At 48.9% G+C, this 10,298-nt stretch overlaps 1 protein-coding gene across 1 annotated transcript; it reads right to left on the bottom strand.

The window, feature by feature from the left end:
* Positions 1-1,204: 1,204 nt before the first annotated feature.
* Positions 1,205-6,243, bottom strand: USP27X (ubiquitin specific peptidase 27 X-linked). The gene is made up of 3 exons (XM_032842986.1): positions 6,160-6,243; positions 4,962-5,155; positions 1,205-4,456 (listed from the first exon to the last, which is right to left on the bottom strand). Exons 1-3 carry the CDS (start codon positions 6,241-6,243, stop codon positions 2,107-2,109), a joined length of 2,628 nt encoding a protein of 875 aa, XP_032698877.1. The 3' UTR covers positions 1,205-2,106.
* Positions 6,244-10,298: the final 4,055 nt, after the last annotated feature.

The raw sequence follows: 10,298 nt of genomic DNA, 5'->3' as shown, positions 1-10,298 counted from the left end.
AAAATGCAAGAGAGTTTCTGCAAGCAATCAGAGGCTGGTGGCACATGGCTTCCTGAGCTCTTCCTGTGACAGAGATGAGGAGTGAGGACATGGCTGTCTTCCCAAGAGGTGGTCAGATACCCTGCATTAAGTTGCCAAGCGACACCTGAGGCCTCTCATTGTTTTATCTCCCCCATCCTACAAGATACCGAAAATAACACTTTTGACATATTCTCCTGAAGGATCATGGGCCCTGGGTGTTGGCAAAAATTCGGTTATGAAAGGAAGGTGTATTGCTTCATTGAGTCACCCAGTTAAGTGTTTTGACTATCTCTTACTCTGGGCCAGGGCCGAGTATGCAGTTCCAGGTACGAGAAGAGCCACAACCCCGTCCTAAAGAAAAATCTGTGAGCCCACTGGGGATGCACCCACAACCACAGAAATAAATCTGTATTCCCAAAGGAGTGGACCAGAAAGTAGACTTGGGAAGCCCCAGGGGTGAGGGTGGGGGGCCAGCCTTTTACCAGAGCCAGTGGATCCAAGCCCCATGGGTCTGATCCAGTTTCCCTCCCCGCAAGATTTTCCAGGTTATAGGTCCCTTTGTACCTGGCACTAGAGAGAAAAGAAGGAAGCGCCAGTGCCCACCCCCTCCTGGGCACATCTCATCTGTCTTATCTGTTCTGGCTTAGAGACCAAGGTGCCACTCCATGGATATCCCTGGGCTGGCAGACCGGCAAGCTTTGGAAAACAGTCCTATGGATCTATGCCTGCAGGTGGATCTTATAGCCACAGGCATAATGCTCAGGGAAGGCAAGGGCCAGCAAACACACTCATGGGGAAGCCTGGCAGCATACTGGCCCTGAGAGTCCCATCACAAGGGTGCTGAGTCATGAAAACACCACGATGGTCTTCCAAATGGACGGAATGACTTTGTAAGACAGTTGGGGCACTCTCCCCCCTCCCCTGGCATGGCACTGGTTGTAATGCGCTTATATGGGGACCATAGTTGACTCCATTGTCTTAGCGGTCCAGGCAGACAGTGTTGGAGGGTTATAAGGGTGTGTGTGTGTGTGTGTGTGAGACAGAGAGAGAGAGAGATACTGCACATGACACGATGCGTGTCCGTTCCGTCCACGGTCTCAGGAAGGACTGATCTTCACCTCTGATGCATTCTGGTCCTGGTCCAAAGAAGTTTCAGATCCAACAAACGTTTACTGAGCCCCTACAAAGTTCCAAGCCTTTTACTTTATACTTTGACACATTTTATATCATTTAATCTTTAACAATAACCCTTTAAGGTAGGAATTATCTGCATTGTACAGATGAGAAAACAATCGCAAAGAGGTTCACTGATTTGCTCAAGTATATCATACAGCTTTTTTTTTTTTTTTAACACTCACACACTATACTCTTAGCTGAGGCCTGTCTGTGCTGGTCGCTTATCTTACAGGATTTTTTTTTTTTGTCTTCTCTACTTTTGGAGCAATCGCTCCCCTTATACAAGCCCCCTTCTTTCTTCTCCTTTCACTAGCCCCACAGGCTTTTTTTTTTTAATACTGCATTTAATAGCACAAAAAATCACGAATACAAAGAAACTGGCAAAGGTGTTTGTCAATGAGATATCCTTGCCTCCTCCACTTTTCCGCTTTCATACCCATATAGGTCATGGGCTGCATTTGTATACTTTTCTTTCCACCCACACCCCCACTGCCGAACATATAACTGTTATGTGATTGGTCAGTTGAAGCTGAAACACCCATGGAGAAAGATGTTTTACGGTTACAAGGGCACACACCCCCCCCACACCACCCCCCTCCCACCCCACACTTTCCCACACAATCTTTTGGAGGAATATAGGATATGTACCAGTGTCGGGATTTCCCTGCTCCTGCCTTCCCTGCCTAGAGCATTCCTGCCATTGAATTTTCCTTCAAGGGACTGCTTAGACTAGAGCCTCTTCTCCCGCCCCGTCTATTTCTCTTCCAACCAGGACCTCTCAGACACTGGGTACTGTTCAATTCTTACTCTGTCGGGCCCATGGGCCACGCAAGTAGGTCCTTTAAATCTCGATGCCAGTTGTCAGACGGGTGTTGCCATCTCCCATGACAGGTAGGTCTGCGTATCGCTTCAGTAGGCTTGTGTACTCATTTCTTTCACTTTTTCTGACTCATGTTCCAGGACCTGTTTGTGATAGAACAGTAAATACCCTTCACTGTCCAGAACGTCCTTGATACTGGCCTTGGTGATGACGGCATCATCACACTTGAACCACTGGTCCTTGTGGTGCCGGATGAAGCTGGTGTAGTGGCCACTCTCCAAGGTTCCTTGGTGATTAACCACAGCAAACAAGGAATACTTATTCTCATCGTTTGCACTATTGGTTGGCAGCTGCAACTGTCCATTCATCCTGCTCTCTTTACTCGAGGCCATGAACGGTGTCATATCCAGCTCCAGAGGGAAGGATATGTAGGTAGTGATCTTGCGCCTCTGCTTGGCTGAGTGTTCAAACCGTTTGAAATGAAAACAGGCAACAACAGGTAACTTATTCATGGTGAGCTGTTTGGTAGATTCCTGGTAGCTTTGGCAACTACCACACTTGATTTTGGCACTGCTTCCCAAGTGCTCTGGCCTCGTAAACCTTCGCAGGCAGTCCGTGAGGGTGGTGATTCCTGGCAGGTGGCTTTCCCCATTCACACTGCTCTCCCTCCCTGGGCTCATGGGCCAGAAGGAGGTGCAAGAGCCAGGCAAGTCCAAACTGATGTCCCAGCATGGGTCTATGGTGGTGGAGACACCATGGCAGGCTTGACAGGTGACATCGGACTGCAGGCCACCTGTGAAGATTTGGTCTATGATGCAGTTACAGTGGTTGGGATTGTTGGCGGCCTTCCCAGCGTCATCCCCTTTGCAGTGCCTGTGCAGGACATCTAAGGCCGCAATGAGGAACTCGTGGGCATCCTGTTGCCTGTATCCTGCTAAGTGACGGGCGTGTATCCATACCAGGTGCAGCAACTTGTAAGGAACGTGAGGAGACGGGTTTCCAGAGTACAGCTCCCGAAAAAGCGACGACATCTCACAGACCAGACACAACTCGGGGCTTGGCATTTCACATCTGTGCCGGTCAGAGAGGAAGAAATCTCTCAGGATGGGTGTGTGGGTGAGGGCCTGGACGATGCAGTTCATAAAGCACGTGTTGCCGAGATTGATCAGTCCTCTTAAGCCGATGGTGAAGCTCGACGTGATTCTCCTCCTCCTTGGGTTGTGTCCCAGCAGTTCTAACTCGGGTTTGGTCGTCTCCCAGGTCGGGTACTTCTCCCCGAGTCCCGGCACTGAACACTGCTGGTGAGAAACCTCGGTTGAGGTGGAGGCTTGTAATTTCAAAGCCTCTCCTTGCTCTTCTTTGGCAATTTGCTCAATGTCTTTGTCATATACGTAGTCCTTACACATAAAGCAGTATATACCTCCATAATAAAGGTCTACGGCTAAGTTGTGTTGCTTCGTCTCAGCGTGCTCGTGAATGTGTTTCTCTGTGAAGCAGCCAAAGAAGACACAGGAAAGGCAAGAGTGAAGTCTGTTCAAATGGGTGCCACACACATGGCAGATGCACGACTTTGCCTTGCTTTTCCTGGTCTCTGGGGTTCCACACCACACGAAGCACTGGTAGATCACCCGCAGTTCCTGCCTCCAGTTCTCTCCCACCTTAAAGCTGTTCACGTGGGAACAGCCTGGTGGACCCACAGCGAAATCCACATCCAGGCATCCGCCCCCAGGGCCGCGCCGGGGCCGGGGCCGGGGCGGGGGCCGTGGCCTAGGCTGCGGCGGGGTACGGAGCCGGGTCTGTGTCCGTGGCCGGGGTCGGCGGCGGGGGGCACGACTGCGCCGCGGAGAGGGATCGGGGGCCCGCGGGGGGTCGGAGGGAAGGGTGGGGGGAGGAACCTCGTCGCTGCTGCCGCCACCGCCGCTCCGCGCTGGGTTCTCATCCTCCAGCTCCTGCTTCGGCTCCCCCTTCGGCTCCTGCTCCGCCTCCGGTACCGGCTCGGGTTCGGGCTCCAGCTTGAGCTCAAGCCGGCGGCCCGGACCCTCCGCGGTCTCCACCTTCCCGGCGGCGTCCACCTTCCCCGCCGCCTCCACCTTCCCCGCCGCCTCCACCTTCCCCTCCACCTTCGCCTCCGCCTCCACCTTCCTCTCCGCCTTCTCCGCCGTCTCCGCCGTCTCCGCCTCCTCTACCTCCTCCGCCTCCACTGGCGGCGGCTCCTCCCCCTGCTCGCAGGGCTCGGGCGGCCACTGGGCGTGGCGGCGCGGGGGCCACGCAGACCTGGGGTGTCCCCCGCCCGGCCTGAGGGAGCGCGGCGGCTGTGACAGCTGGACCCAAAAGGGACTTTCACTGAAGGAGGCGGCGGCGGAAGCAGGCGACGCCCCCCGGGAATCCTCCCGCCGTAGCCCCCTAGCGGAGGCCGCTACGGCAGCCAGGCCCCGTTTCCTTTAATTCAGTATTTCCCAAACTTGCTTGTTCACGAGAATCACGTGGGGAGCGTGTTAAAATTACAGATTCCTCGGCTCCACCCGCAGACCTACTGAATCAGAATCGCGAAGGGAGGTGCTCCGGAACCTGTATCTTTAACTGGGGCCCGAGAGGATTCTTATGATCAGGCAAGTTTGGGAAACACAGCTCTAATTCATTGAGGCTGGCGGGAAGGGGGGCGGGGACCGCGCAGTCTCTTTAAGGCGCTTCCAGTTCTCGGCTCCAATCGCAGCTCTGACCCCCTTCATCGTCTCCTCCCCTCTCGTCGTCCTTCCCCTCGTCCATGCAGCTTCCCCCAGCACTGCGGGGCCAGGGACTGAGGAATCGCCAAGTCCAGAAACGTCTCTGGGGCTGCGAAATGGCCCCTCAGAAGCCAGGTCCTGAGGAGCAGTCAGAGACCGTGATAGGCCATCATCTCCACAGCTGAGCCTGCCCCCAGCCCCGTGCCAGGCTCCCCTCCCACCCCGGGTTCTGCCCCTCCCGAGAAGGACGAAGCCCCAGGGCCAATCTGGGGATAGGCCTGGACCCCAGATCCCGAGGGGCCGAGCTCCCAAGGCCGCTGGGTCCGAGGAGGCACGTCCCTTTGCCCATCTTATCATTGCTCTGCGGAATCTGTGCCTGCCCCTCACCTCCTCCTCGGGTTCCCAAGGCCGCGGGCTGGGGGCGGGGGAGGGCATGAGGAGGATTTGGCAGTCAGCCTTCTGGCCCAGGGAACGCTGAGCAGCCCGGGGGCAGCGGGAGGGACAAGGCACCACGAGGCCAAGTCTAACTGCCCGCACCTCCCCTACAGCTGAGAAAGGGGAAGACACCGCCCCAAGCCCCTTGAGGCTGGCAGAGCCCTGGGGCAGGGAGGGTGGGCAGCAGGTGGGAGTTGGGGGAGGAGCAGGGGCGGAGAGCAGCGTCTGTAGTGGAGCTGCTCGCAGGGTAGGGGCAGGCCTGGGTCTGGGGTCCTCGGAGAGCTCCTGCCCGCCGAGCTGCTGGCACTTAGCCAAAGTGACCACAGGTGCTGGTCCAAGGGAGTCAGGACAGAGCTGCGAAGGAGATAGTGTTCAAAGATCGAGAAGAGGGTGTTCTAGGAAGAGTCTGTTCCCTGAGTCCTGGGATGGCTGGCCTTGGCCCGGTACACACGGCCTGGCCCGTGGGGCCGTGCTGGCTGAGTATACCCTAGCGGACTTCTGTTTGCTTAGCACTGGACATGGCCCTGCAGCCTGGCCCCTTCCTAAAAGGGAGGAGATGGTGCCTGGGCCTCCAGGGGTTAGTGTCAGGAGTTGGTTGTCAAGAATTAGGAGCCCTGAAGGAGGATAGGATGCTTGGTTCCCATACAGCTAAAGTCCCCAGGAGTTGCCCTGGTGCCCTGCCTTCCTAAGCCAAGTCTTGCTTCAATTCCTTGAAGCACCCCAGCATCCTTCCAATAAATGCCTGCCCTTTGTGGCCTGCAACTGGAGGAACTGCAACTAGCACACCCACTGAAGGAATCCTCCTGCTCCCCCACCACCACCACCCCCCACGCTGCTGCGGCTGCTGAAAATGACTGAGGTCATGGAGCAGAGTGAGGCTGGAGAGGGTACGGTCATCCCACCTCCGCAAAGTGACAGACCTCAAAAAGATCGAAAGATCTCCATGTGCCTAAGACTGTCTACCCTCCACCCTTGATGACTAACCATGGCAACCTGACTGCCTTCCCAATCAAGCTCCCGCAGAAGCCCACATGTCCAGCAGGTTCTGAAGTCCCGAGACTCTGCCATCATTCGCCCAGCGAAGGGGGGTATTCGGCTCCAGCCCAGAGCTGGGTGTTGTACTGCGAGCTGTGGGCAGCGCAGAAACAAACAAGCTGGCTCCAGGGCCACAATCAGGGCTGGGTTCCCCAAAAGGCAGACTAAGGAAGTGTCTGGGTCACCAGCAGAGAAGAGGCACCAAAAACAAAAGAATCGAGAAAAAAAAATATCGGAAACAGTTTGACATTTGATTTTTTTTTAAGTAGTCCTCATGAGAAAAGTCAAAATTTTGTTGTACTTCCTTAACGTTTTTTTCCTGATTGCATGTTGCTTTTGCTGTGAATCACGTGCCGTGGCGGGGGGGGGGGGGGGTGCGTCAGCCTGCTTGCATGTGTCTCCATTCAGTCCTGGCAAATGTCACTGCATCTACCTCACAAAGATCTGACTGAAGGCTAGCAAAAGGGGCTGACTTAGGAGAGACCCCTCCTCATTATAGTTGAGACGACTGGGGTTGAACACGGTTCTGACCACAAGGTGGCAAAAGAGTATATGACACTTCTTTGAACATATGTTTTGTACGTTTCTCTAAAACTATTGGTTTATATCCAAATACACTCTAAAAATATTTTTTAACCTTGGGCTCCTTTACACATCTTTTTGTGTTGACATCTAAAATTTTGCATCAAAAATGTCAGCTGCAAATAATGTGAATCCTGACAAATATTAACATTCACAAACAAAATTGTTATGTTACAATTTTACATGAAATTAGTGGAACCTAATTACCTTAATGATTTGAGAGCCACCATCATCCATTTTAAAAATTCACAGACGAGTTCTTGATGGTTGGGAGCTGTACATTTTTCCTTTTCTCTCTAAGTTCTTCATTCTATTCTAATAGAATTTTACCCACGTAATATATATTTTTGCACTCAAAATTACTTTATTGATAATCTTATCATCTTTCCCTGCAGCAAAATATGTAAACATATTTTTCTATTTAAATGCTTTTTTAATGTTCCTGTGAACCTAAAGCTCTAAGTGTTGTGTCAAAATTTACTCTTGCTTGAGTTATTATGACAATTAGTATTAGAATGTGATGGAGCAAAAAATTGTAAGTATATTAAAATTCTGATAGGTAATTATTAAATGTAAAAATTAAAATGTATTAAAGATAGAGGTCTTTTTTGGAAAAAAGTTAATGGGTGTCTCTATGGATAAATATTGCTTATCGCTAGAATGAGACAGGATTCAGCATCAGTTCTTTTTCTACTTTGTGTTTGGTTAAATGTTAGCACACAGGAACCTTGGTTATATAAATAACTAAAAGGGAATGGACATTTGTTTTAGCAATGTTACTCAAGTCTCTGAATTCCTTTGGAGATCTGTGGGGCAGGGGGGAGGATTACACAATGATTTGTCTTCAAAATTATTTTTCCTGATTTATCAGCTGACAGCTCCATTGGGTTTTCCTTCAGTTTTATGCGAAGCCATCTGAATTGCAAAAGGATTTGATCCCCATTCATTTGTTAGAGCAATTTTTTTTTTCTTCACCCTTGACAACAGTGTTCAGCACTGTCTCTCTGGAGCCCTGTGGATTTTATACCTTGGGGCAGTGCACCCAAGTAAGAATCAGGATAGGTGAAAGGTATGCTTTGTTTTGTCAAATGCAAAAAGGACCATTGCGAAAGAGGAGATGGAGGAGAGAACCAGCTTGATTCTGCCACCACATATGTGTTCACTGGCAGATTGATTTTAGGAAATATGAAATTTGAGGATAGTAGAAGTTGATTCTCTTAAAAGTCTGCTAATTTACCCCATAAAGAATACCTCTATCCCCGGGTAATACACAATCCACTTTTAAGTTTACTGGTTTATATTTATTATCATAACACTAGTATATACAATATTGGTGGGGCTTTTTAAAAAAGACTTTATTTGAGGGGCGCCTGGGTGGCTCAGTCATTAAGCATCTGATCGTGGCTCAGGTCGTGATCTAGGGGTTCTGGGATGAAGCCCCACATCAGGCTCCCTGTTCCACGGGGAGCCCACTTCTCCCTCTCCCACTCCCCCTACTTGCGTTTCCTCTCTCGCTGTGTCTCTCTCTACCAAATAAATAAATAAAATCTCTAAAAAAAAAAAAAGACTTTATTTGAGAGAGAGTGAGCGAGCACTTTGGGGGAGGGGCAGAGGCAGAGAATCTGAAGCAGACTTCATGGGCAGCCCCAATCTTGGGGCTCAATCTCATGACCCTAAGATCAGGACCTGAACCGGAGGCTTAACTGACTGCAACACCCAGGTGCCCCCAATATTTGTGGTTTTTAAAAAGGGTTTAGAAGAAGGCATAACACAAAAGGTTGAAGCCTCTCGTGTTCCTGCCAATCACACCCAATCTATTCCCCTGAAATGACTACTTGTTAACAGTTTCTTATGTATGCTTTGTGAACTTTTCAATGCAGATACAAGCAGGGGGAGTGGGTGTTATATACATTTATCCTTTTCTCTTATACATTTATCTTAGGTATTTATCTTATCCATTTATCCATTTATCCTTATACCTTTATTCTTATACATTTAACCTTTTATGAAATATAAATGAGACTGTAACATACATATTGAGCTACAATGTAGCACTCTATATTGGGCATCAGGCCGTTTTCTCCAAGTGGATCTACACAGCCATTGCAATGCCAATAAAAATTCCAGTGGGTTTTAAGGGGGAGACTTTCACAAAATCAATACAGAAGAAAAAAAGGCATCTTCCCCCTTCCTAGTTTCTCCTTCTTCCTCCTGAAAATGAGGATATAATGGTTATAGCTGAGTAGCCATCCTGCCACCAGAAAACGGATTACCTCGGGACCTATTCTTACGGGAGAAAAAAAAAAAGCCATATTTTACCAACTCTAAGATAAGAGGTACACCTCTTCTTTGTTTCAGCATCTCTGAAATCTTTGACAGTTTATGATTATATTTGGTGGCATTTTTTTTCTTTCTTGGTGGTACATACAGTAATGGGGTGTCTTGCAGTCGATAGTGTCAGAATCAATAACACACTTGAAACATCATCCTGTTTGAGCCTTTGTTATTTGGATCACAGTCATGTATAGGTGATTACAGTTCTAAATGATAGCAAGCTTTCTAGTTCACTCCTAGTCATGTCCCAAGTCCTATCCTAGCCTTTAAAGCCTGTAGAGTCTGACCACAGTCTCTTAGACTTCACTTCCTCTCAACTCAGCCTTGCCCCAAACAAACTGGATTTATTGTTGTTCCTTCAAAAAGCTAAGCTGGCTCCTGCTTCCAAACCTGTGCCTTTACTGTTCTTTCTGCTTGGAAAGCTCTTCCCCTAGAAATCCTCAAGCTTTCTCCCTCACTTCAGATTGCTGCTTAAATACCAGAGTCTTTCCTTGATCTCTATATAAAATAACACCCCATATCTGCTTTTCCTTCAAAACACTATCACCACATGATGTGTTAAATATTACACACACATATAAAAAATGACTATAAAAGCCACGAGAGTAAGATGTTCACTATTCCCAGTGCCTCTTTGGCACTTAATGCATTTGTGAAATAAACGAATGCATTCTTTTCTTTTCATTATGGGTGAAGATGACCGTAGTTTCAAATGTTTATTGGCTATTTCGTATTACTGCTCATGTGAACTATCTGTTCACATCATTTGCCTATTTTTTGGCTTCTTATTAACAATAATAAGTGACACTTATATGGCACCTGAAGTATGCCAAGAGTTGTTCTCTTAAATAGGTTTAACCTTTACTCCAATTTTAGGAAGTCGGTGTTGTCATTGTTATCATCCTCGTTTTAGAGGTGAGGAAAGTGAGACACAGAGAAATTGAGTGATGCTCAAGGTCACACAGCCAATAAATGATGGACCTGGGATTCAAACCCAGTGGTCAGAATCTAGAGTTTGGATTCTTTACCACTAGGCTATTAACCCTTCGTCGGTCATACTCTAGTATATTTTTCCCATTTGTCATTTGACTGTTGTATTTTATTTCATTTTTTAACCTTATGATGTTTAAGATTGTTATGTAGTCAATATTCTCAAACTCCTCTTGATTCTG

This window comes from Lontra canadensis, unplaced genomic scaffold (genome assembly GCF_010015895.1).
Source record: "Lontra canadensis isolate GAN:19392208 unplaced genomic scaffold, GSC_riverotter_1.0 scaffold134, whole genome shotgun sequence".
Taxonomy (NCBI): domain Eukaryota; kingdom Metazoa; phylum Chordata; class Mammalia; order Carnivora; family Mustelidae; genus Lontra; species Lontra canadensis.
Note: the sequence above shows the minus strand (reverse complement) of the source record. Positions and strands in the feature narration are given on the sequence as shown.

Coding starts and splice junctions, on each gene's coding strand:
- USP27X (XM_032842986.1), bottom strand. CDS start 6,243: ATGGCAGAGTCTCGGGACTTCAGAACCTGCTGGACATGTGGGCTTCTG. Junction 5,156..6,159: donor AAGGCAGTCAGGTTGCCATG/GTTAGTCATCAA, acceptor CCCCGCCCCCAG/CCCGCGGCCTTGGGAACCCG. Junction 4,457..4,961: donor CGGGAGGGGCAGAACCCGGG/GTGGGAGGGGAG, acceptor ACTGAATTAAAG/GAAACGGGGCCTGGCTGCCG.